This window comes from Crotalus tigris, unplaced genomic scaffold (genome assembly GCF_016545835.1).
Source record: "Crotalus tigris isolate CLP2741 ecotype Arizona unplaced genomic scaffold, ASM1654583v1 scf7180000017607.2124824, whole genome shotgun sequence".
In the NCBI taxonomy this organism is placed as follows: Eukaryota; Metazoa; Chordata; class Lepidosauria; order Squamata; family Viperidae; genus Crotalus; species Crotalus tigris.
In genome coordinates this window covers 1-27,866 of record NW_024096509.1, presented here as the reverse complement: position 1 = coordinate 27,866, position 27,866 = coordinate 1, and the positions used below count along the sequence as shown (strand labels likewise).

Sequence of the window (27,866 nt, the reverse complement as noted above, 5' to 3'; positions counted from 1 at the left end):
AGAGAGAGAGAGAGAGAGAGAGAGAGAGAGAGAGAGAGAGAGAGAGAGAGAGAGAGAGAGAGAGAGAGAGAGAGAGAGAACGAACAAAAAGCAAAACTCATCCTGGAAAGTCTGAGAGAAGATGGTATCTTGTTAATATCTGATTCCTCTAATCTTTTGCCAATTGTTTAAACAATATGGTTAATGTTAGAAAATTTCCCTCCCTCTCTAAGTAGATGCATATGCTGAATTTGCAAGCTTTGGAAAATTCACTTCATATTAAAACAAAAATAGCATATCCCATATTAGAAAAAGAATTGTTCTGGTGAACTTTCCCCTACATTCCTGTCCCTACATCTGTGTGCCAGGCACTGTCTGCCATCAATAGACGTTATAAAAATTCCAAAAAGGTATTTGATGTTTCAAATAGTGCAGGATGGGTAGAAGAGTGCTCTGACATTTGGCAAGGGATAAAAATGACATTTCCACATCCAGGGAGAAGGAGAAATTCTTTGGACCAAAAGACAGAAATATGCTGCTCTGCTTATGGGCTGACAGGGAACATCTAAGAATAGCAATCCTGACCACCCAATCCTGTGAATATTTCCTTGCAATTGTGTTAGTTTTATTCTTTCAAAGACAGCATCTCCCCTGCAATGCATGGCTTGGTTCTCTTACAGAAAAAATTGTTCTCATTATAACTCAAAAGACATTGCTGTCAGATTACAAAAAAAAGTCTTGGCAAAAATAGCATACATACTTTCATAGATTTGCAAGAAATACATTTGAAGTTTCCATTAGATACGTGCTTTCAGTAATCATAATATAGAATCCTGAATATTTCGGGTGAATCTTATTCATTCAGTCCTTTGTGGTATAGAAATTAAGAGATACAGAGCTAAGAAATGACTACTTGAACATGCAAGTTGGAAAAAGGGGGGAAAAATTAGCTTCTAAGGAGAAGAGAAGATTGCAGGTAAGACAATATTCTCCAATAGAGATCATTTAAATCTAGTTAATATTTGTATGGTATACTGAGCAGGGATTTCAAATGGACAATGTCATTCAAAGCAAATTTGTTAATTATCCTTTTTAACAGAGTAATAGAATAACAGAATTGGAAGGGACTTTGGAGGTCTTCTAATCCAATTCCTAGTTTAAGCAAGAAACCCTATACCATTTCAAACAAATAGTTGTCCAGTCTCTTCTTAAAAACCTCCCATGTTGGAGCATTCACAACTTCTGGAGGCCAGTCATTCCACTGATTAATTGTTCTAACAGTCAGGAAATTTCTCCTTAGTTCTAGACTGGTCTTCTCCTTGAATAATAATAATAATAATAATAATAATAATAAGCACTACCTTGACGTGGTTGTGGGGCTTGTGTACTCTGAGGAAGATGAGAGCTATGCCAGAGGTTCAATCATACTGGACAGGTCTCATCAGAGGAGTCAGACAAAGAGTGTCTCTCCCATAAAAAATATGGTGAGACGTAAATTTCAGAATGCCATACCGGCTCGGACGTCGCCCGGGTTAACAAGGTCCGCACTAGATATTGGAGTTCCTGGATATCTGGTGAAAAATGGGTTACAGGACTCAGGACTGTTGGCTGAGCAACCAGGGCCAGCAGCTGCAGAACTACTGGAAGAAAAGGTGTTTACCCGTCGCAGATACACAGTGATGGAAAACAAAGAAATAATGATCTGTTACTACAGATCAAGTCCAACAAGACGAGGATATCTAAAACGAATGCACGAATTCTGGAAAGAACAACATCCAGAATCAGAAATAACAGAACAGAGACTAGCAGATCAACGCCGATTTATAATACGAAATAAAGTATTCACAGAAACAGAATTGGATGAACTGCAAAGGTTTACCCAGGGCAAAGAAATCAAAGCCTTACCAAGAAGTAATTCAGAATGTAGAGGCAAACCAGGGGGATTTGGCAGTGAAGGAATCCAGTAGAGATATACAACTGTTCTCATTTGGAAACTAGACACCTCTTCCTCAGGAAGAACAAAACCCTCTAACTAAAGAATAAAAGAATTGAAACAAATAATAACTGAGCATCTAGAACAGCACAAAAACAACAGAATAAGGCTGCCTGCATTGAAGCTTGTTCCAAAGAAACAGCTAGCACAAGCATTAAAAGATGCAAATACTGCAATAGCAAGTATAAGCACCAATTCACTGCAAGAAACAAACCAACTAATGTACAGCACAGCTGCAGTTATAACAGAATACCTGGGATGTAAAATCAACAAAAAAGAAAAACAAACAAACAGTGCACCACAAAAATGGAAGGTTAGACTAGAAAATAAGATCAGCAAGTTAAGATCACATGCAAGCAAGCTAGAACAGATGAAAGAAAAGAAGCTGAAGAACAAGAAGACCAAAGAATACCTAATCAAGAAATACCACTTAGAAACAAGGAAGATCAAGGAAGCACTGGAAATAATAAAGCAACAAATAACAGCTATAGCCAGGAAAATCAGTAGATATGAAGCTCGAATTGCAAACTATAGGCAGAACCTCCAATTTCAATCCAATCAGAAACGTTTCTACCAATCCATCAATGGAGAAACTGCAAGGAATCAGTCAGTACCTGACAAGGAAGAAACAGTGCAGTTCTGGAAGCAGATATGGGATAACCCAAAGAAATACAACAAGGATGCGGCTTGGTTAAAAGAGGTGGATGCAAATAAAACAGAAGTTGAAATGAAAGAACTAGTAATAACAACAAAAATGGTAGAAAAAAGAGCAAAGAAAATCAAAAATTGGTCAGCACCAGGTGAAGATGAACTGCATGGGTTTTGGTTGAAACATCTAACTGTTATACACCCACTCATTGCCAAGCAATTCAACAATATACTACAAGGAGGAGAAATTGAAAAGTGGCTAACAACTGGGAAAACCTACCTAATAATGAAAAATCCAGCAAAAGGGGCAACACCAGGTAACTACAGGCCAATTACCTGCTTACCAACAACTTTCAAATTACTAACTGGTGTGGTAGCTGATGCAGTACAACAGCATCTAGTTGAAAACAATCTCTTTCCACCTGAGCAGAAAGGAAACCGCCCCAATAGCAGAGGAACAAAAGATCAACTCCTAATAGACAAAATGATCTTGGAAAACTGCAAGAGAAGGAAGACCAACCTGAATGTGGCATGGATTGACTACAAAAAGGCATTTGACTCTCTGCCACATGATTGGATAATCAAGTGCCTAGAAATAACAGGAGTAAGTAGAAACATCAGAAAATTGTGCAAAAAATCGATGGCACAATGGAAGACACAGTTGCAGATCAATGGTGAAAAGCTGGGAGAGGTTAATATCAAGAGAGGAATATTTCAAGGAGATTCATTATCACCATTACTATTTGTTATTGCACTGTTTCCTCTGTCAACAATACTGAATAACTCAGGACATGGCTATCAAACATCAAAAACATCTGCTAGACTATCCCACCTCCTTTACATGGATGATCTGAAGCTGTATGGAAAAACATCATCTGAAATAGAATCGCTGCTCAACACTGTCCGTATATATAGCCAAGATATTGTAATGGAGTTTGGCTTGGACAAATGTGCCACACTTACTATCAAACAAGGAAAAATAATGAAAACTGAAGGAATCAAGATGCCCCACGAAAATAACATTAAGAGTCTGGATGAGGAAGAGTACTACAAATACTTGGGTATCCTTCAAGCTGACAACATCAAGCACACTGAAGTCAAGAAAAAGATTAGAGGTGAATACATCAAGAGAGTGAAGAAGATCTTAAAGTCCAAACTCAATGGAGGAAATACCATAAAGGCAATCAACACCTGGGCAATCCCAGTCATTAGGTACACAGCTGGAATAGTGGACTGGACTCAAGCAGAACTAAAAGCAATGGATAGGCAGACCAGAAAAATAATGACAATGAATCACGCCCTTCATCCACGCAGTGACATTGATAGACTTTATCTACCAAGGCAAATAGGTGGGCGTGGAATGCTACAAGTACATCAGATGGTTGAAGAAGAAAAAATGGCTTTGGAAGAATATCTGAAGAACAATGATGAAGATGCACTGAAATTAGTATATCAGGAAGGCTTACTGACTACTGGAGAGACCAAACTGGCCTACAAGAAAGACCAAATGAAGAACAGAATAAAGGCATGGGAAGACAAAGCACTACATGGCCAATACATGAAAAAAATAGCTGGGAAAGCAGATAATAATAAAACCTGGCAATGGCTAAGAGCAGGAAAATTGAAGAAAGAGACCGAGGGACTAATTCTGGCTGCACAAGACCAAGCCTTAAGGACAAATGCATATAAAGTCAAAATTGAGAAGACAGTAACAGACAGTAAGTGCCGCCTATGCAAAGAAGCTGAAGAAACAGTGGACCACTTGGTAAGCTGTTGCAAGAAGATTGCACAACTGATTACAAGCAACGGCATGACAAAGTAGCAACAATGGTGCATTGGAAGATCTGCAAAAAATATCATTTGCCTGTAAGCAAAAACTGGTGGGATCATAAAATAGAGAAAGTCATAGAAAAAGATAAAATTAAACTGCTCTGGGACTTCAGAATTCAAACAGACAAGCACCTGCAACATAACACCCCAGACTTAACAATTGTCGATAAGAAAGACAAAAAAGTCTGGATAGTGGACGTGGCAGTGCCTGGAGACAGCAGAATAGAAGAGAAAGAACTGGAGAAGATAACAAAATACAAAGACCTACAAATAGAAATATAAAGACTGTGGCAAAAGCAAGCAAGGGTAGTACCAATAGTCATAGGCTCCTTGGGTGCAATCCCAAAACAACTGGAGCACCACTTGAACACCATTGGCATTGACAAATTCGCTATTAGTCAATTGCAAAAGGCGGCCTTACTAGGAACTGCTTCCATCCTGCGACGATATCTGTAATACATCAAACATCCACATCTGCCTATCCCAGGTCCTGGGTAAGGAACTGCGATAGTAGACAAAATGCTAAATCCAGTCTGAACATCTGGCTGACTGTGCGATGATGCCGATAATATGAATAATAATAATAAATGTAATGATGATGGATGATGATAATAATAATAATAATAATAATAATAATAATAATAATAATAATAATAATAATAATAATAAACCCCAGTGAGGCACTACCTTGACGTGGTTGTGGGGCTTGTGTACTCTGAGGAAGATGAGAGCTATGCCAGAGGTTCAACCATACTGGACAGGTCTCATCAGAGGAGTCAGACAAAGAGTGTCTCTCCCATAAAAAATATGGTGAGACGTAAATTTCAGAATGCCATACCGGCTCGGACGTCGCCCGGGTTAACAAGGTCCGCACTAGATATTGGAGTTCCTGGATATCTGGTGAAAAATGGGTTACAGGACTCAGGACTGTTGGCTGAGCAACCAGGGCCAGCAGCTGCAGAACTACTGGAAGAAAAGGTGTTTACACGTCGCAGATACACAGTGATGGAAAACAAAGAAATAATGATCTGTTACTACAGATCAAGTCCAACAAGACGAGGATATCTAAAACGAATGCACCAGTTCTGGAAAGAACAACATCCAGAATCAGAAATAACAGAACAGAGACTAGCAGATCAACGCCGAGTTATAACACGAAACAAAATATTCACAGAAACAGAATTGGACGAACTGCAAAGGTTTACCCAGGGCAAAGAAATCAAAGCCTTACCAGAAGTAATTCAGAATGTAGAGGCTAACCAGGGGGAGTTGGCAGTGAAGGAATCTAGCAGAAATATACAACTGTTCTCATTTGGAAACCAGGCACCTCTACATCAGGAAGAACAAAACCCTCTAACTAAAGAAATAAAAGAATTGAAACAAAGAATAACTGAGCATCTAGAACAGCACAAAAACAACAGAATAAGGCTACCTGCATTGAAGCTTGTTCCAAAGAAACAGCTAGCACAAGCATTAAAAGATGCAAATACTGCAATCTCAAGTATAAGCACCAATTCACTGCAAGAACAAACCAACTAATGTACAGCACAGCTGCAGTTATAACAGAATACCTGGGATGTAAAATCAACAAAAAAGAAAAACAAACACACAGTGCACCACAAAAAGGGAAGGTTAGACTAGAAAATAAGATCAGCAAGTTAAGATCACATGCAAGCAAGCTAGAACAGATGAAAGAAAAGAAGCTGAAGAACAAGAAGACCAAAGAATACCTAATCAAGAAATACCACTTAGAAACAAGGAAGATCAAGGAAGCACTGAAATAATAAAGCAACAATAACACTATAGCCAGAAAATCCTTAGACATGAAGCCTCGAATTGCAAACTATAGTCAGAACCTCCAATTTCAATCAAATCAGAAACGTTTCTACCAATCCATCAATGGAGAAACTGCAAGGAATCAGTCAGTACCTGACAAGAAAGAAACAGTGCAGTTCTGGAAGCAGATATGGGATAACCCAAAGAAATACAACAAGGATGCGGCTTGGTTACAAGAGGTGGATGCAAATAAAACAGAAGTTGAAATGAAAGAACTAGTAATAACAACAAAAATGGTAGAAAAAAGAGCAAAGAAAATCCAAAATTGGTCAGCACCAGGTGAAGATGAACTGCATGGGTTTTGGTTGAAACATCTAACTGTTATACACCCACTCATTGCCAAGCAGTTCAACAATATACTACAAGGAGGAGAATTGAAAATGGCAAAAAAAAAAAAAATAACACTGGAAAACCTAGCCTAATAATGAAAATCCAGCAAAAGGGGCCAACACCGGTAACTACAGGCCTATTAACCTGCTTACCAACCCTTTCAATATAACTGGTGTGATAGCTGTGGCAGTACAACAGCATCTAGTTGAAAACAATCTCTGTCCTCCTGAGCAGAAAGGAAACCGCCCCAATAGCAGATGAACAAAAGATCAACTCCTAATAGACAAAATGATCTTGGAAAACTGCAAGAGAAGGAAGACCAACCTGAATGTGGCATGGATTGACTACAAACAGGCATTTGACTCTCTGCCACATGATTGGATAATAAAGTGCCTAGAAATAACAGGAGTCAGTAGAAACATCAGAAAATTTTTGCAAAGATCGATGGCACAGTGGAAGACACAGTTGCAGATCAATGGTGAGAGGCTGGGAGAGGTTAATATCAAGAGAGGAATATTTCAAGGAGATTCATTATCACCATTACTATTTGTTATTGCACTGTTTCCTCTGTCAACAATACTGAATAACTCAGGACATGGCTATCAAAATCAAAAACATCTGCCAGACTATCCCACCTCCTTTATATGGATGATCTGAAGCTGTATGTAAAAACATCATCTGAAATAGAATCGCTGCTCAACACTGTCCGTATATATAGCCAAGATATTGTAATGGAGTTTGGCTTGGACAAATGTGCCACACTTACTATCAAACAAGGAAAAATAGTGAAAACTGAAGGAATCAAGATGCCCCACGAAAATAACATTAAGAGTCTGGATGAGGAATAGTACTACAAATACTTGGGTATCCTTCAAGCTGACAACATCAATCACACTGAAGTCAAGAAAAAGATTAGAGGTGAATACATCAAGAGAGTGAAGAAGATCTTAAAGTCCAAACTCAATGGAGGAAATACCATAAAGGCAATCAACACCTGGGCAATCCCAGTCATTAGGTACACAGCTGGAATAGTGGACTGAACTCAAGCAGAACTAAAAGCAATGGATAGGCAGACCAGAAAAATAATGACAATGAATCATGCCCTTCATCCACGCAGTGACATTGATAGACTTTATCTACCAAGTCAAATAGGTGTGCGTGGAATGCTACAAGTACATCAGATGGTTGAAGAAGAAAAAATGGCTTTGGAAGAATATCTGAAGAACAATGATGAAGATGCACTGAAATTAGTATATCAGGAAGGCTTACTGACTACTGGAGAGACCAAACTGGCCTACAAGAAAGACCAATGAAGAACAGAATAGAGGCATGGGAAGACAAAGCACTACATGGCCAATACATGAAAAAAATAGCTGGGAAAGCAGATAATAATACAACCTGGCAATGGCTAAGAGCAGGAAAATTGAAGAAAGAGACCGAGGGACTAATTCTGGCTGCACAAGACCAAGCCTTAAGGACAAACGCATACAAAGTCAAAATTGAGAAGACAGCAACAGACAGTAAGTGCCGCCTATGCAAAGAAGATGAAGAAACAGTGGACCACTTGGTAAGCTGTTGCAAGAAGATTGCACAGACTGATTACAAGCAGCGGCATGACAAAGTAGCAACAATGGTGCATTGGAAGATCTGCAAAAAAATATCATTTGCCTCTAAGCAAACTGGTGGGATCATAAAATATAGAGAGTCATAGAAAATGATAAAATTAAACTGCTCTGGGACTTCAGAATTCAAACAGACAAGCACCTGCAACATAACACCCCAGACTTAACAATTGTCGATAAGAAAGACAAAAAAGTCTGGATAGTGGACGTGGCAGTGCCTGGAGACAGCAGAATAGACGAGAAAGAACTGGAGAAGATAACAAAATACAAAGACCTACAAATAGAAATAGAAAGACTGTGGCAAAAGCAAGCAAGGGTAGTACCAATAGTCATAGGCTCCTTGGGTGCAATCCCAAAACAACTGGAGCACCACTTGAACACCATTGGCATTGACAAATTCGCTATTAGTCAATTGCAAAAGGCAGCCTTATTAGGAACTGCTTCCATCCTGCGACGATATCTGTAATACCATCAAACATCCACATCTGCCTATCCCAGGTCCTGGGTAAGGACTCGATAGGTAGACAAAATGCCAAATCCAGTCTGAACATCTGGCTGACTGTGCGATGATCGATAATAATAATAATGTTGGAAGGGACCATGGAGGTCATCTAGTCCAACCCATTGCTTCTCTCCTTGATGAGTTTCCATCCGTTGCTTCTTGTCCGGCCTTTAGGTGCTTTGGAGAATAGTTTGACTCCCTCTTCTTTGTGGCAGCCCCTGAGATACTGGAACAGTGCTATCATGTCCCATCTCATCTTTCTCTTCATTAAACTAGACATACCCAATTCCAGCAGCCAATTCCAGTTCCCTCCTCCAATTAACAGTCATAAATCACATTCCCCAATTAGCTTGAAGCACGGGCTTTCTCCCCAGCACTCCAGTCCGCCAAAACTCTATCAGCTCTGGGCCCAATGTCCTTGGGTTCCCACAGCTGAGTTATTGTTGTTTTGACTAGCTGGACTCTCATCCCTATTCCCCTTCCCAGCATCAACGAACTCTAAAAGCAATAGAGAAAAATGGCTGCATTTCCATCTGTTGCCAAAGCAACAATGTCCGATGTTAGTAACATTGATAGACTTGCTCCTTTCTTTTGAGAGAGAACTCTCAGGTTGTTAGATAGCCTGAATATTAAATACAGACCTTTATTTATTTATTTATTTTTCCAAAAGAGCACCAGAACCTTTTGAACAGCCCAAATGAAGCACTCATCCCTATAAAAGAGAATATTTGTACTTCAGGTTTGAACAGTGGGGCCCAGGGTGATCTCTGAACTTGGTTTTTTTCTTGCAGATGTTTTATTACCCAAGTAGGTTACATCATCAGTACTAGAAGGAAATGAGGTTTATAGAGATGAGGAGGAAGAGGAGGAGGAGGAGGGGGAGGAGGAGGAGAAGGACTGTGGGGTCCTTGGTGCTCTCTGAGCTTGGTGGTTTCCTTGCAGAGGTTTCATGATCCAACTAGGTAACATCATCAGTGCAAGAAGGGAGTGGAGTTTGTGGAGGAGGAGGAGGAGGAGGAGGAGAGGAGGAGGAGGAGGAGGAGGAGGAGGAGGAGGAGGAGGAGGAGGAGGACTGTAGGGTCCTTGGTGGTCACTGAGCTTGGTGTTCTTGCAGACATTTCATTACCCAACTAGATAACATCATCAGTGCAAGAAGGGAGTGGAGTTTGTGGAGGAGGAGGAGGAGGAGGAGGAGGAGGAGGAGGAGGAGGAGGAGGAGGAGGAGGAGGAGGAGGAGGAGGAGGAGGACGACGACTGTAGGGTCCTTGGTGGTCACTGAGCTTGGTGTTCTTGCAGACATTTCATTACCCAACTAGGTAACATCATCAGTGCTAGAAGGGAGTGGTTTGCTTTTTGTTTATATACAAGTGACTATTAATGTTAGTAGAAGTGTTCTTGGTGGTGCCTAGATTACACTGTTGTTTACAATTTCTTCTTCCTCGATTGAGATATTGGTGTGAGGAACTGTAGATGTAGAAGGAGCACCACCAGTGGTCCTCTGTCTCCAGAAGAGTGGTGAGCACTTTCTAGAGGAAACCTAGTCACAAACATCTCTCTTTTTGTTTCAGTTGTTACAGGACAAAAGATGGAGGTAACACAACTTCCGGAAACCGTATCAGTGAAAGCTGGAGACAGCCTCACTCTAAAGTGTACATTGATTGGGGCAAATTTACCCGGAGGCGTGCGGTGGTACAAAGGGCTGGACAGAAACCAGCCCCCCATTTACAGCGATAAGCAAGGAGCTTCCAACCGGGCAGTGAGGCTGGTCGCAGGATCCAACACGGACTTCAGCATCAACATCCCAAACATCCATCCTGAAGATGCCGGGACCTACTATTGTGTGAAGTTCAGGGCAGGGGTCTCAGATAAAGAACTGGCTTCGGGGAAAGGCACGCAGGTCTCCGTAATTGGTAGGTGGCCCACCCATTTGCTTTTTGGGGTGGGGGGGAGATGTTCCCAGTCAACCTGGGAATAAATCTCATGTTCTGAAGTTGAGTCTCTCCAACCAAACACAGCCTTGTAGCTTCCTGTATTATCTCTGAGGAACATCAACTGATATATCTCTCTCTACTACTTTCTCCCTCAGCCAAGCCATCCCAGCCTGTGGTACGTGGCCCCACAAGAAGAGTCGCGGCAGGGTCTCGGGCCTCCTTCAACTGCTCCACAGAGGGATTCTCCCCCCAGGAGATCACAGTCAGCTGGTTGAAGGATGGGAAAAAAATACAGGCTGGCCAGACCAACATCCTGAATTCAGATGAAACAGAGAGCATCTCGTACCAAGCAGAGAGCACGGTGGAAATCCCACTGGAACAAGGAGACATGAGGTCTCAGCTGACCTGCCAGATACAACACAGATCATTGGAGGCTCCCCTCCAGAAGTCTTTCCCACTCGGTGATGTCCTAAGAGGTAGGTGAGCTCTGGGTTGCAGAGAGGGACCAGGCCACGGAGTCTGGACCTGGTGTAGAAAGACCTTCTGCCTCTGGCTGTTTCCCCAGAGACTTGGATCCAGTTGAGTAGAGTTCCCAGCTGATGAGCTATATTTTAATCCTGATTGTTCTGGAATTGTTTCACTTTGTTTTAGCGGTTTGCGCTGTTTTGCGTTTGTATCTTTGCTCAGGGGGCGAAAGGTGTCTGATTATTTGAGTTAGGGGGTCAAATATATGTCATAGAATAGAATAGAATAGAATAGAATAGAATAGAATAGAATAGAATAGAATAGAATAGAATGTAGAATATAGAATAGAATAGAATAGAATAGAATAGAATAGAATAGAATAGAATGTAGAATGTAGAATAGAATAGAATAGAATAGAATAGAATAGAATGTAGAATGTAGAATGTAGAATAGAATAGAATAGAATAGAATAGAATAGAATAGAATAGAATAGAATGTAGAATGTAGAATGTAGAATGTAGAATGTAGAATAGAATAGAATAGAATAGAATAGAATGTAGAATAGAATAGAATAGAATAGCATAGCATAGCATAGCATAGCATAGAATAGAATGTAGAATAGAATAGAATAGCATAGCATAGCATAGCATAGCATAGCATAGCATAGCATAGCATAGAATAGAATAGAATAGAATGTAGAATAGAATAGAATAGAATAGAATGTAGCATATAGAATAGAATAGAATAGAATAGAATAGAATAGAATAGAAAATAGAATTGAATAGAATGTAGAATGTAGAATGTAGAATAGAATAGAATAGAATAGAATAGAATAGAATAGAATAGAATAGAATAGAATAGAATAGAGCTGGAAGGGACCTTGGAGATCTTCTAGTCCAGCCCCCTGCTCAAGCAGGAGAACCTATACTATCTCAGATAAGATTCTCTAGTCTCTTCTTTAAAATCTCCAGTGATGGAGCTCCCACAATTTCTGGTTTATTGTCCTCACTGTCAGGAAGTTTCTCCTTAAGAAGGTGGGTGAGAAGCTGGCATTTAAACATAGGGCTGAACAGAAACCTAACAAACACATGAAATGAAGAAACGACAACACAGAGTTGCTGGGAATTGGGTGGAGTTCTTTATTTCTTTCTTTGCTGGTAGTGTTAAGTTTTTATCTTGAGCTTCCTGAAAACCAGGCTCAGGATTTTTCACAGCAGGGTTGCGTTTAGAGAACTTTCTCCTTTCCCCAATGCCACAATCGGCGAGCAGAATCAATGGGTCTTCTAGGCTCTTCTGAAGGTAGGACCCGTGAGTCTGAAGCTCTTCTGACTGATCTCTTTGGCTTTCTTTGCTCAGTTCCTCCCAAATTCTGTCTGGAGACCAGCCCACCTTCCCCCGTCCAGCTGAACACCACTGTGACGGTCACTTGCAGTGTGGAAGAATTTTATCCGGATGATACAAACGTGGAATTGTTTATCAACAATGCCCCAAGCAGAAAAGGAATGGTTGGCCCGAGGACCTCGAATCCCGATGGGACCTTTTCCCTGAAGACCTACCTGGAGGTGATGGCCACGGAAGACAGGAACAACTCACAGTTCAGTTGCGTGGTTCAACAGAAATCCCAAAGTCTGCTCACTCTAACAACAAAACTTGCCGTTGTAATGCAACCTGAAGATCACAAATGCTTGGGCAGTGCTCCATCAAGTGAGTCCTTCTTAAATCCTTCAGAACTTTTCTTCTGAGGATTTGCTGACACACAACCTGCAGTTTTTTTTCCCTTTCTTACTTAGCTGTGTTTTTTCTTGCACTGTATGAAATTAGCCATCGACCTTTCTGCTTCTGAAACAGAACAACAGAATAACAGAATTGGAAGGGACCTTAGAGGTCTTCTAGAGCAACCCTCTGCTCAGGCAGGAATCCCAATACCATTTCAGACAAACGGCTGTCCAGTCTCTTCTTGAAAACTTCCAGTGTTGGCGCATTCACCGCTTCTGGAGGCAGGTTGTTCCACTGGTTAATTGTTCTAACTGTCAGGAAGTTTCTCCTTAGTTCTAGATTGCTTCTCTCCTTGATTGGTTTCCATCTGTTGCTTCTTGTCCTGCCTTCAGGTGCCTTGGAGAATAGCTTGATTCCCTCTATAAGCTATTCTCCAAAGCACCTGAGGGCAGGACAAGAACGATCATGAGAATAGCACCTGCTTGCCGAATAGCATCTGATTGCCTCTGGAGAAAAGCTGAACCTGCATCACATTGCAGCATCCAGGTGCCTCTTTTTTGACACAGTCATTTAGCAAATCAGTGCAGTTTGAAATAAAATGCATGAGGTTAGGCAAATCTGGCTTCTCCCATTAACTTTGCTTCTCAGAAACCAGCTGGGAAGATTGCAAATGGTGATCGCCTGGCCAATTCTCCACAGCCAACGTGCCATGGGACAACCCGCTGCAGGACCAATCAACACTTCAATTTAATTATTTAAATTGATTTAAAAACATATTTTAATTTTTGCCATTCTCATTTCATTTTGTCCCTCCTTTGGCATCCTTTCTTTAAGGAGTCTATTCCACCATTTCTTTAATATTAGTGCAACTCTTGCATCCTGTCATAGAGCATCGCCGTCTGGTTTGGAAGCATCCCTGCTTCAGACAGCTAGGCAGTGCAGAGAGTGGTGAGGATGGCAGAAAAAACCCTAGTTGTTCTGAGACAATTGTACATCTATGAGACAGAAGGCAAATAATGATCATCATCATAATAATAATAATGGAAAGGTAGAAGTGGCCCCTAGAGAAAGGACTGTGGCAGGAAATGTCATAAAAATCACTTAACAAACATCTCGCTTAGCAACAAAAATGGGCTCCATTGTGGTGGCAAGCACATCTTCCTTCCCCTGTCCTTACTACTTTCTGCAGAAGGACGATAGAGAGCGTCCCGTCACAGAGCATCACAGTCTGGTTTGGAAGCATCCCTGCTTCAGACAGGAAGGTGGTCCAGAGAGTGGTGAGGACAGCAGAAAAGATCATTGGTAGTTCCCTCCCTCCCATCCAGGACATAGCACAGAAGCGATGCTTGAGCAGGGTCCGCAAGATTGTCTGGTACACCACCCATCCTCTCTACAACCTGTTTTCCTTGTTACCTTCTGGGAGGGGGCGCTCTGTGGTACCCAAAGCAGAACATCCAGATTCAAACATTAGTTTTGTCCCATACAGCATTAACCTTGCGAACTCTCAAGCTTCCTCCTTCCGTTACGTATTCAAGATGGATGGTATTTAATATTTATTTGTTATGTAGGGGTGTGGGTCTATACGTATGTTGTATATAGTATGTTTAGGTGTGTGTCATGTATGTGTTTCACTTTAAGAGCAGGCAACTAAATTTCATTTTTGATATGTGCCATTGTGCTCACAGAAAAAAAAATGAAATAAAGGTTATCTTACCTTTTCTAACTCTTGCTCCATGGTGAGTTATCCTGTGGCAAGTTGACCATGGCAGGTTGTCCTAGACCAGTGGTGGCGAACCTATGGCACGCGTGCCAGAGGGGGCATTCAGAGCCCTCTCTGTGGGCACATGCGCCTCGCTCTTTGGCTAAGTTTTCACAGGAAAAAGTCATTTCTCAAACCGTAGCCAAAACAAGCCTCTGGAGCGAATGCACTGTTTTCAGCTTTGAATTATATCAAATCTGACACCCAAAACAGACTAACAGATGACCTGAGTGCTGCATGTGTTGCTTTCAAACTTACAAAGTATAAGCCAAGGTCAGACAAATTGTCAGCATGCATACAACAGCAAAAATCACATGAATTGTTCCAAAGCATGCCAAATGCAAACTTTTACCTTTCAGAAAAAAGTGGTTTATATCATTGGAAGCTTTGTTATCGTGTTTTTTTCTTTTAAGACAAAAGATGTTAAGGTATGGGTTGTTTTTTCGAAACCAAAACCTCGGTATTCAGATTAAATTGCCGTGTTGGCGCTTTGCGATAAATAAGTGGGTTTGGGGTTGCAGTTTGGGCACTCAGTCTCGAAAAGTTTCGCCATCACTGTCCTAGACCCTGATGGAGCAAGTTATATTAAATCAAAATAATCCGTTGTCTTTGCTCCACAGGGGCACAGCAACAATCCCTCCTTGTTCTCTGGCTCCCGCTTTTCCTGAACAAAGTAGTCATCCTTCTTCTCCTCTCCTGCCTTTTCCTAACGAAGATGTGCAGATGCAAGAAGGCAAAATCTCATTCCAGAAAACCCCAGGAAGTAAAAGGGTCCGAAAGTCCAGTTAGGAACACCTATTCCTGACAGCTTTTCAGGCTGAGAAAGAAAAACAAACCAAGAAAACGGAAATAAATATATATTTTTTTGATGTGCATTGAAATGATTAAGAAAGAAATAAAAATGAAAAGTGTTTGTTTACAGAAGTTACAAAGGAGCAAAGATAAAGACCATATAATTTGGGGATGCAAGTCTGCTTTGGAAAAATGAGAAGGAGACAATGTCTGTGATCAATGCTTGTGTCTTTACAGGTAGTCCTTGAGGTGCTTATCCGTTGAGGGTCATGAGCCAAAAATATGTAAAATGAATTGGACTCATTGTTACATTTTTTACCATGTTTGTTATGCAGATCAAGCAAGGGAACAGAGCGGAGCAGAATAGAACAGAACAGAATAGAATTAAATAAAATAGAATAGAAAATATGGAGTGGAATGGAATGGAATGGAATAGAATAGAATAGAATAGAATAGAATAGAATAGAATAGAATGGTTGGAAGGGACCTTGGAGGTCATCTAGTCCAACCCCCAGCTCAGGCAGGAAACCCTATACCATTTCAGACAAATGGCCATCCAGTCTCTTCTTAAAAACCTCCAGTGTTGGAGTATTAACAACTTCTGGAGGCAAATTGTTCCACTGGTTAATTGTGGGGTTTTTTTTGTTATTATATGAACAATGATCAAGTTTGCTGTTTGCTTTGGTTGGTTAAATCAGGGTTCCCCAACCCCGGTCCATGCACTGGCACTGATCCGCGGTATGCCAGAAACCAGTCCACAGAAACAAACAAAGCCCCATCTGTGGGATGCAGGCAGCATGTGAAATAACACCCCTTCCGGTCCGCAAAAAAACCTCTCTCCACGGAACTTGTCCCTGGTGCCCAAAAGGTTGGGGGCCCTTGGGTTAAATGGTCTCCACCATTGTTATGTGAGCCAAGAGGCTAGAGGAGTGGTCCCCAACCTTCCCAGCTTCGCGATTCGATGGGAGGAGGGGGAGAGGAGCTTCACACATGCGTGCGAGTGCCTGCCGCTCGTGCAAATGGAGCTGCATGAGCGTGCTCGTCTGCTGCTTGCTGCGGCCCAGTTTTGAACAGGTTGTGGCCCAGTACCAGGCCACGGCGGAGGGATTGGGGACCCCTGGGCTAGAGAATTTACAGGGCTCCAGAATGAAAGGTGCCACCTGCCCATCATTTGCTCTGGCAATGCCAGGCGGCCCACTGCATCTGCACCACCGTGCCCCCAAGCATAAAGTTTTTTATCTACCTATCCAGCCTCTGTCCTGCCTCATTTGTCTCGGTTGCCTGTTGTGTTGACCCTGTCAACTGATTCAGCGACATGGCGACCTGTGGAGAGCACCACTGCTGTGGTGTTGCAATATGTCACTGAGGGCAACTGTCTTGTATGTGGCTGAAAGCAAAGGGGTGGCTGGTGGGGTCCTTGCTCAGACCCTTGGTACTTGGTCTTGTGCTGTAGCCTATTTCTCCTTGATCCTGTTGCTCAAGGATGGCCAGCATGCCTTCAGGCTGAACAATTAAACTTTGGGGCTCCTATCACAGTGCAATCACCCCATTCCATCCAGGATTTGTTACCATCCAAGGGGGGCCGTTTGCTTACAGCAGTGTTTCTCAACCTTGACAATTTTAAGGCATGTGGACTTTAACTCCCAGAATTCCACAGCCAGCAATGCTGGCTGTGGAATTCTGGGAGTTGAAGTCCACATGCCTTAAAATTGTCAAGGTTGAGAAACACTGGCTTACAGCCTCCCGACTGGAGCGGTATCAGATCGCACTCCTTGACAACTTACAAGTTCATATCAAGCACAGGGGCGACCTTTCTTCCCCAAATGAAACAGGATGGTGATCATGATTATGTACCAACTATTACTGTAGTGTTTTCTGGCTGGTCAGATTTAACTGACCAGGAGGATCAGTTAGAGCAGTGGTTCTCAATATGTGGGTCGTGACCCCATTTGGGGTCGAACGACCATTTCACGGGGGTTGCCAAACAACGCAGTCCGCCATTTTTTTCCCCTTTTCCTTAACTGTGCTACTCCCTTTTATTCTATTGGCTTTTGAAAGCCAATAGAATAGACTCTCTTGAATAGAATCTAATTCTATTGGCTTTCAAAAGCCAATAGGAATTGTCCAGGCTGTCTCTGCCCTGCTGAGCCCGCCAAAAGCCCCAGTCTGCAAACGGTGCTGCAAGTTGTCTGCAGAGAAGGCGAGCTGTCTGGAAGCTTCCACCCCTCCCTGCTGAGCAACTACTAAAAATGTAAGTAAAAGAGGGCCAGGGGTGGGAGGTGGGAAGCCGGCGGCGCAAGGAGGGGTGGTGGCGCGCGTGGGGTCTGGCGGGTGCCTTACCTCCCTTGGGCTGGGCCAGCTGGTGGCCCAGCCGGTGGTCGGCCTGCGCCGTCTCTGCCGCTTGCCAGCTACGCCTCGGCCAGCGCAGGGGGCGGCACCACGCATGCGTGGCACTCCAGGACAGGGAAAGTCCTCGACTTACAACCGGTTGGGTAGTCCTCAACTTATGACCAGTTGGGTAGTCCTCAACTTATGACCGGTTGGGGTCGCGGCATTAAAAAGGTTGAGAACCACTGAGTTAGAGGATACGGACAGGGACCTGTATACAGATGGCAGCAGTTTTATGAGTCAGGGAGGAAGGCTAGCTGGCTCTGCCGGGGTCACATTGGATCAGGTAGTAGAAGCAGCAGCTCGCCCTGCAGGTACCTCAGCTCAGAAAGCTGAACTCATTGCTTTGACGAGGGCCTTGGAATTGTCAGACAGTGCGGTTGTTAATATCTTTGTTGTTGTTAATTGCGAAGTCATGTCTGACCCATCACAATCCCATGGACAACGTTCCTCCAGGCCTTCCTGTCCTCTAACATCTTCTGGAGTCCATTGAAGCTCACGCCTCCTGCTTCAGTGGCTCCATCCAGCCACCTCCTTCTCTGTCGCCCCTTCTTCTCTTGCCCTCCATCTTTCTCAGCATCAGGCTCTTCTCCAGTGAGTCCTTCCTTCTCATTAGGTGGCCAAAGGACTTGAGTTTCCACTTCAGGATCTGGCCTTCTAAAGAGCAGTTGGGGTTGATCTCCTCTAGGACTGACCGGTTTGATCATCTTGCAGTCCAGGGGACTCGCAGGAGTCTTCTCCAGCACCAGAGTTCAAAGGCCTCCATTCTTTTGTGCTCAGCCTTTCTTATGGCTCAACTTTCACAGCCATACATTGCAACTGGGAAAACCATGGCCTTGACTATACGCACTTTTGTTGGCAGGGCAACGTCTCTGCTTTTTAGTATGCTGTTTAGATTTGCCATAGCTTTCCTCCCCAGGAGCGTCTTTTAATTTCTTGGCTGCAGTCCCCATCTGCAATATCAGTAAGTTTGCTTTTAGTGTTCTACATGCGCAGGGGGCCTTGTGGAAGGAGCGTGCTTTGCTCACTGCTCAAGGCACCCCTGTAAAATATGGACAGGATATTTTGGGGCTGCTGGATGCTGTTGGCTTCTGGTTGGAGATGGTTTAAGGAACTATTCATTGGTCTTTGCTTTGTGGGTATTCCTTGATCTCTTTTCCTGTTGCATCACTCACTGCTTGTCCCTAATCACCTCTGCTTGTCCTAAACAGCATGCTGCAGAAGCTTATCCTGTGTCTCTTCAGTCTGACACTCATACTTCTTTGCACTGCTCAAAGTAATGAAAGGGGAGATTAGGTTGACCCGGAATTAGGGGACAGCATAGGAAGTATCAAGTGTGAATATGTGCAGATGGCCCGCTGTCTCTGGACACTCGCAAAATCATGGGTGCAGGGTCATGAAAGGACACCAAAGAAACACCCAATATCCTAACCCAGAGGTTCTCAACCTTTGGGGCACCAGGGACCAGTTCTGTGGAGAGAGGTTTTTCCGCAGACCGGAGAGTATGTGGTTTTGTGTGCTGCCTGCATCCTGCAGATGGGGCTTTGCTTGTTTGTGCAGACCAGTTGCTGGCATGCTGTGGCCCAGTGCTGGTCCACGGACCAGGAGTTGGGGACCCCTGTTTTAAACCATTTTCATGTGGGACCTGTACACCCCTTAAAGTGTGTCCCAGATCTGTGGGTCTCCCTAAAACTGCAGGAAGTGTGTGGGGAGAGGCCTTTTAAATTGCTTTATACCAGTCTTCCCATCCTGGGACACCTGTATACACTGGATTTCAACTCTCAGAATCCCTGGTTAGCATGAGCCATGGGAATGGCTGGGAAACGTGCCCTAGGATTTAAGAAATTTGAGCAACCATTTGGAATTGGTTCCTAACTTATCTCATGTTTTGTTCATGTTTAATGTTTTGCTCTTACGACGTTCTAAGCCAGAGGTCCCCCTAGTTCTAGGTTGCTTCTCTCCTTGATGAGTTTCCATCCGTTGCTTCTTGTCCTGCCTTCAGGCGCTTTGGAGAGTAGCTTGACTCCCTCTTCTTTGGGGCAGCCCCTGAGAGATTGGAAGACTGCTGTCATGTCACCCCGGTCCTTTTTTCACCTATTTATCTACTCTCATTTTACATGCGTTGGAGCTCTGTGAACTTGGCGGGTTTCGTTGCAGATGTTTCATTACCCAACAAGGTAACATCATCACTGCTAGAAAGGAGTGGGGATTGGGAGGAGGAGGAGGAGGAGGAAGAAGAAGAAGAAGAAGAAGAAGAAGAAGAAGAAGAAGAAGAAGAAGAAGAAGAAGAAGAAGAAGAAGAAGAAGAAGAAGAAGAAGAAGAAGAAGAAGAAGAAGAAAAGAAGAAGAAGAAGAAGAAGAAGAAGAAGAAGAAGAAGAAGAAGAAGAAGAAGAAGAAGAAGAAGAAGAAGAAGAAGAAGAAGAAGAGGAAGAGGAGGTGGATGAGGAGGAGGAGGACTATGGAGTCCTTGATGGTCTCTGAGCTGGCTTCTTTTCTTGCAGACATTTCATGACCCAACTAGGTAACATCATCAGTGCTAGAAGGAGGAGGAGGAGGACTGTGGGGTCCTTGATGTTCTCTGAGCTTAGTGGTTTTCTTGCAGGCATTTTATTACCCAAATAGGTAGCATCATCAGTGCTAGAAAGGAGTGGGGATTGGAAAGGAGGAGGAGGATGATGATGATGATGATGAGGAGGAGGAGGAGGAGGAGGACGACGACTATGGAGTCCTTGATGGTCTCTAAGCTTGGTGGTTCTCTTGCCGGCGTTTCAACTAGGTAACATCATCAATAAAACAGAACCAGAATCACCGCTGAGGTCTCCGTCTTGGTGTTTTCCAGCCTCTCCTTGCATCATCTCCATCTGTATCTTCTACTTCAGGACATTATTAATCTAGAATTCCGGAATAGCTCTTTACTCACTCTCCTACGGAGCAACAGTGCCAAAGAAGGCAATTGTTGCAGGCATAGAAACAGGAAACACGAGTTCCTCTTTTTGCTCCATCTTCAAAAGGAAACATTTTGGGCAGGGTGAAAAGTAGCTCCAGATGTTTCTCCTGCTGCTGTAGGGATGGCTGCCTTGAGGTCCTTGGTGGGCATCCTTGCTCCACTTCAGCTGGGGTTCCTCTTGCTGGTGCGAGTCCTGGCGGAGGGTTCATTTGAAAGAATAGGTGAGTGGTTTTGCTCAGATTTCTAGCTGGAAGACAGGGAGATTAATAGATTGACCAGAAAGAGCCGGTCCCAGATTATAAATTCTTTGAGGTGAAGGTTTCTTCCATTGATTTCTCCCTCAGAGGCCAGGTGAACAAGTAGGTACAGCCGTGAAGAGCATCAGAGAACTGAGGTTTTGAGGAGGTCAAGAGTGGTCCCTGGTTTTGTGATGGTGGTGGGGGGTCTCAGGATGCTTCAACATGTGGATGGACGCTTCTTGAATTTGGGCTAGAAGCTTAAATGCTTCCGACAATGTCACCACGATGTGAAAAAGACGTTGAGACTCTAGAAAGAGTGCAGAGAAGGGCAACAAAGATGATCAGGGGACTGGAGGCTAAAGCATATAAGGAACGGTGGCTGGAATTGGATATGTCTAGTTTAACGAAGAGAAGGACGAGGGGGGACAGGATAGCAGTGCTCCAGTATCTCAGGGGCTGCCCCAAAGAAGAGGGAGTCAAGCTGTTCTCCAAAGCGCCTGAAGGCAGGACAAGAAGCAACGGATGGGAACTGATCAAGGAGAGAAGCAACCTGGAACTAAGGAGAAACTTCCCGACAGTAAAAACAATTAACCAGTAGAACTGCTTGCCTCCAAAAGTTGTGAATGCTCCAACATTGGAGGTTTTTTAAAAAGAGACTGGACAACTATTTATCTGAAATGGTATAGGGTTTCCTGCCTGAGTAGGGGGTTGGACTAGAAGACCTCCAAGATCCCTTCTAACTCTATCATCATCATCATCATCATCATCATCATCATCATCACTATTATTGATCATCGCATAGTCAGCCATAGGTTCAGACTGGATTTGGCATTTATGTCTACCTATTGAGTCTTTCCCAAGGACCTGGGATAGGCAGATATGGATGTTTGAATTGATGGCATTACAGATCTCGTCGCAGGATGGAAGCTGTTCCTAGTAAGGCCACCTTTTGCAATTGGCTGATGGCGAATTTGTCAATGCCAGTGGTGTCCAAGTGGTATCATCACCATCATCATCATCATTATCATCATCATTATTATTATTATTATTATTGATCATCGCATAGTCAGCCAGATGTTCAGACTGGATTTGGCATTTTGTCTACCTATCGAGTCCTTACCCAGGACCTGGGATAGGCAGATGTGGATGTTTGATGGTATTACAGATCTCATCGCAGGATGGAAGCAGTTCCTAGTAAGGCCGCCTTTTGCAATTGACTGGTGGCGAATTTGTCAATGCCGATGATGGTGTCCAAGTGGTGCTCCAGTTGTTTTGGGGTTGCACCCAAGGCTGCTAAATTCATTATTATTGTTTTTACTGTTAACCATTCTGTTATCAATTATAGTTTATAGAGGACAGGCTAAAAATTTGCAGGTATTGAGGTATCCTGGGTTGAATTGTCCCTGAGTTGTCCTGTGGTGACTCAATCATGGCTAGACAACTGGGTAAATCGGATGGGGTTTGCATCCACTCTGTTGTGTTGGGGTTCACTTCAGGCCCGTGTCTCCCCCATCCAGGCCTTGATGAATTCCAGCCACTGGTCCATATGTTTAACCCTCTTTCAAGTGTCCCGTTACACCCCCACGAGTTAGTCACCTTATCTGAACACTACAACATCTATGCTATGTGGTCTATCTATATGTACAAATGTGTTATCTAGAAAAACCAGTATGTTTTTTTCTAGATATGTACATATTAAGATAAGGAATCAAGGGGGGGGGGACATGATAGCAGTGTTCCGGGATTTGAGGAGCTGCCACAAAGAAGAGGGGGTCAAGCTATTCTCCAAAGCACCTGAAGGCAGGACAAGAAACAATGGATGGAAACTAATCAAGGAGAAAAGCAACGTGGAATTAAGGAGAGACTTCCTGACAGTGAGGACAATTAATCAGTGGAACAGAAGTTGTCTCCAGAAATTGTGGGCGCTCCGTCATTGGAGGTTTTTAAGAGGAGGCTAGACAGTCACTTGTCTTAAATGGTATAGGTTCTCCTGCTTGAGCAGGGGGCTGGACTAGAAGACCTCCAAGGTTCCTTCCAGCTCTATTCTATTCTATTCTATTCTATTCTATTCTATTCTATTCTATTCTATTCTATTCTATTCTATTCTACTCTATTCTACTCTACTCTATATTCTATTCCACTCTATTCCACTCTATTCCATTCCATTCTATTCTATTCTATTCTATTCTATTCTATTCCATATTCTTTTGTGTTCCGTTCTATTCCGTTCTATTCCATTCTATTCTATTCTATTCTATTCTTTTCTATTCTATTCTACTCGACTCTACTCTACTCTACTCTACTCTATATTCCATTCCATTCCATTCCATTCTATTCTATTCTATTCTATTCTATTCTATTCTATTCTATTCCATATTCTTTTGTGTTCCGTTCTATTCTGGTCTATTCTATTCTATTCTATTCTACTGTACAATCTGTCTATTCTATTCTATTCTATTCTATTCTAATTCTAATTCTAGATTACAGCGGCCCCCAACCTTTTGGGCCCGAGGGACCAGTTCCTTGGAGAGAGGTTTTTCCGTGGACCAGAGGGGATGTGGTTTTGTGTGCTGCCTGCATCCCACCGATGGGGCTTCAGTTGTTTGCATGGCTCAGTTTGTGGCATGCTACAGCCCAGTCTGGGGAACCCTGGACTAGAAGACCTTCAAAGTCCTTTCCAGGCCTAGCATTCTATGATCTATTTCTCCCCACCCCAGCCCCATTTCTGCCTAAGTGATCTTGTCTTTGTTCTGAGTTATCTGCCAGATCTAACAATCTGCAACCTTGCAAACAGAGTCAGTGGTTTTCATCCAGCTTCGTACTACATTGCACCACAAGTGACAAATCACCAGAGTGGTTCAAATTGCTCAATCTTGTGGAAGATAAAAGCAAAGGCTCTCTGTTCTGAATTTGTTACACCGTCCATCGTTTCCTGCACTTCTGCCCTGTCCCCTTTTTAATTTTTCCATTCCAGACTGGGACATGGACCCTGTGACACACCTACACAAGGAAGCAGACACAGGGATATATACACACAAACAAACATACACTGCTTCAAAAGCACCTGGAGAATTTTGTGGCTTTTCCTGAAAACACACGCTGGGTCCTTGGGAAGCTGTGAAGAGACTGCAGTCTTCTGTATGGTTTCCAAGAAAAAGTAGAATCTTAAAAGTCAACACCCCCCCCCCACTCCCAACAATTAAAATTAATAAAGAATGCATGAGACTGCAGAATCATACAGCTGAAGGGGACATCAGAGGTCATCTAGTCCAACCCCCTGCTCAGGCAGGAAACCCTATACCATTTCAGACAAATGGCTGTCCAATCTCTTCTGGTTGTTCCACTGGTTGGCGTGTCATTAAATCCAGAATGTAAACACAGCCTAAACCAGTGGTTCTCAACCTGTGGGTCGGGACCCCATTTGGGGCCGAACGACCATTTCACGGGGGTCGCCAAACAACGCAGTCCGCCATTTCCCCCCCCCCCTTTTCCTTAGCTGTGCTACTCCCTTTTATTCTATTGGCTTTTGAAAGCCAATAGAATAGACTCTCTTGAATAGAGTCCAATTCTATTGGCTTTCAAAAGCCAATAGGAATTGCCCAGGCTGTCTCTGCCCTGCTGAGCCCGCCAAAAGTCCCATTCTGCAAACGGTGCTGCACCAGTTGAGTAGTCCTCGACTTACGACCGGTTGAGTGGTCCTCGACTTACGACCGGTTGGGGGTCGCGGCATTAAAAAGGTTGAGAACCGCTGGCCTAAACCATTCCGTGTGAGGAGTATAATGCCTAGGTCAGGATGTTGTAATTGGGCTTGTAGAATAAGGGAAGGGACCTTGTGGGTCATCTAGCCCAACCCCCTGCTCAAGCAGGAGAGGCTATATCATTTCTGACCAATGGCTGTCCAGTCTTTTCTTGAAAGCCTCCAGTGATGGACCACTCACACGTTCTGAGCTGTTCCATTCGTGGATTGCTGTGGCTGGGGGTTGTCGATTGTCGATTGGGGGTATAGAAGAAAACAACTAAAGTTAAGCTAATAAATGGAGTCAGGCCTGGAAGCGGGGGGTGGGGGGAGTGTAAAATAATCCTGCCATGCATTGCTTGGCTCACCTACAATCATTTTGGTTCTCCAGACTAAACCGAAGCCATTTTCCTTTTCAGTTGGTCGACCTCCCAGTCAAAGCCCAGAGGCTGTGTCAATCATAGCAGGCAGTGACCTTTTGCTCAAGTGCACCCTAACTCAGACGGATCTGCCAGCAACCGCTGAATGGTACAAAGACTTGGGAAACGATCAGAAGTTAATTTATAGGCAAAGCGACAAATTTTCCCGCGGAGTGAGGGTCCTACTAGGATCACCCATCGACTTCAGCGTCAGCCTCAGCAACATGCGCCCTGAAGATAGTGGGACTTACCGCTGCTCAATGATTAAGGAAGGTCCACATGGTGGAGAACGCACTCCCAAGAAACTCACCGTGGTCTCTGTCGTTGGTAAGTACCTATCAGGGAGGGAGGGAAGGAATCAACTGAGAGATTTGGAAAGGAACCTGGGGGGGGGGAGCAAACGGCTGCCAGTCTGGAGGAAGGGGTCAAGCAGGGACTTAGCTTGGAGTCCTTGTGCAGCCACAAGAGGCATAAGCTTCACCTCCCCAAGATCCACGAAGCCTTATCTGCAGTGTGCTGCAGCTGGGAAAAAAGCCAGTTCCCATAACAAAGTGAAATTGTGTACTGGGCTACATAATAATCATAATAATAATAATAATAATACTAATAATAATATAATATAAGGCAATCAACACCTGGGCAATCCCAGTCATTAGGTACACAGCTGGAATAGTGGACTGGACTCAAGCAGAAATAAAAGCAATGGATAGGCAGACCAGAAAAATAATGACAATGAATCATGCCCTTCATCCACGCAGTGACATTGATAGACTTTATCTACCAAGGCAAATAGTGGGCGTGGAATGCTACAAGTACATCAGATGGTTGAAGAAGAAAAAATGTCTTTGGAAGAAGATCTGAAGAACAATGATGAAGATGCACTGAAATTAGTATATCAGGAAGGCTTACTAACTACTGGAGAGACCAAACTGGCCTACAAGAAAGACCAAATGAAGAACAGAATAGAGGCATGGAAGACAAAGCACTACATGGCCAATACATGAAAAAAATAGCTGGGAAAGCAGATAATAATAAAACCTGGCAATGGCTAAGAGCAGGAAAATTGAAGAAAGAGACCGAGGGACTAATTCTGGCTGCACAAGACCAATCCTTAAGGACAAATGCATACAAAGTCAAAATTGAGAAGACAGCAACAGACAGTAAGTGCCGCCTATGCAAAGAAGCGGAAGAAACAGTGGACCACGTGGTAAGCTGTTGCAAGAAGATTGCACAGACTGATTACAAGCAGCGGCATGACAAAGTAGCAACAATGGTGCATTGGAAGATCTGCAAAAAATATCATTTGCCTGTAAGCAAAAACTGGTGGGATCATAAATAGAGAAAGTCATAGAAAATGATAAAATTAAACTGCTCTGGGACTTCAGAATTCAAACAGACAAGCACCTGCAACATAACCCCCAGACTTAACAATTGTCGATAAGAAAGACAAAAAAGTCTGGATAGTGGACGTGGCAGTGCCTGGAGACAGCAGAATAGACAAGAAAGAACTGGAGAAGATAACAAAATACAAAGACCTACAAATAGAAATAGAAAGACTGTGGCAAAAGCAAGCAGGGTAGTACCAATAGTAATAGGCTCCTTGAGTGCAATCCCAAAACAACTGGAGCACCACTTGAACACCATTGGCATTGACAAATTTGCTATTAGTCAATTGGGCAAAGGCTGCCTTATTAGTAATGCTTTCCTCCTGCGACGATATATGTATACATCAGACATCCACTCTTCCCTACCCAGGTCCTGGGTAAGGACTCGATAGGTAAGACAAAATGCCAATCAGTCTGGAACATCTGGATGACTGTGCGTGATCCTACTAATAATAATAATAATAATATAAATACTACTGTGGGATCATAAAATAGAAAAAGATCATAAAACAGAGAAAGTCATAGAAAATGATAACATTAAACTGCTCTGGGACTTCAGAATTCAAACAGACAAGCACCTGCAACATAACACCCCAGACTTAACAATTGTCGATAAGAAAGACAAAAAAGTCTGGATATTGGACGTGGCAGTGCCTGGAGATAGCAGAATAGAAGACAAAGAACTGGAGAAGATAACAAAATACAAAGACGTACAAATAGAAATAGAAAGACTGTGGCAAAAGCAAGCAAGGGTAGTACCAATAGTCATAGGCTCCTTGGGTGCAATCCCAAAACAACTGGAGCACCACTTGAACACCATTGGCATTGACAAATTCGCTATTAGTCAATTGCAAAAGGCGGCCTTACTAGGAACTTCTTCCATCCTGCGACGATACCTGTAATACCATCAAACATCCACATCTGCCTATCCCAGGTCCTGGGTAAGGACGCGATAGGTAGACAAAATGCCAAATCCAGTCTGAACATCTGGCTGACTGTGCGATGATCCATAATAATAATAATAAAAAAGTTGGAAAGGGACGTTGAGGTCATTGAGGGTCCACCCCCTGCTCAGGCAGGAAACCCTATAGCCCTTTTTTGACCATGGCTGTCCAGTCTCTTCTTAAAAACTTCCAGTGTGGAGCATTCACCGCTTCTGGAGGCAGGTTGTTCCACTGGTTAATTGTTCTAACTGTCAGGAAGTTTCTCCTTAGTTCTAGGTTGCTTCTCTCCTTGATTAGTTTCCATCCATTGCTTCTTGTCCTGCCTTCAGGTGCTTTGGAAAATAGCTTGACTCCCTCTTCTTTGGGGCAGCCCTGAGATATTGGAATACTGCTATCATGTCCCC

The 27,866-nt window shown here is 43.2% G+C and overlaps 1 protein-coding gene and 1 gene segment (V, D, J or C); both read left to right on the top strand.

Moving 5' to 3' along the window:
- The first annotated feature begins 10,325 nt into the window (after positions 1–10,325).
- On the top strand, positions 10,326–15,625 carry LOC120298173 (signal-regulatory protein beta-1-like). The gene is made up of 4 exons (XM_039321628.1): positions 10,326–10,650; positions 10,827–11,147; positions 12,493–12,840; positions 15,232–15,625. The coding sequence occupies exons 1-4, from the start codon at positions 10,326–10,328 to the stop codon at positions 15,414–15,416; spliced, it is 1,179 nt and encodes a 392-aa protein (XP_039177562.1). The 3' UTR covers positions 15,417–15,625.
- Positions 15,626–20,820: 5,195 nt separating this feature from the next.
- On the top strand, positions 20,821–25,460 carry LOC120298166 (the record flags this gene model as incomplete). The annotated part of the segment is given in 2 exon segments: positions 20,821–20,960; positions 25,134–25,460. Coding segments are annotated over 2 exon segments (427 nt in total), but the record flags the coding sequence as incomplete, so codon positions are not given.
- Positions 25,461–27,866: the final 2,406 nt, after the last annotated feature.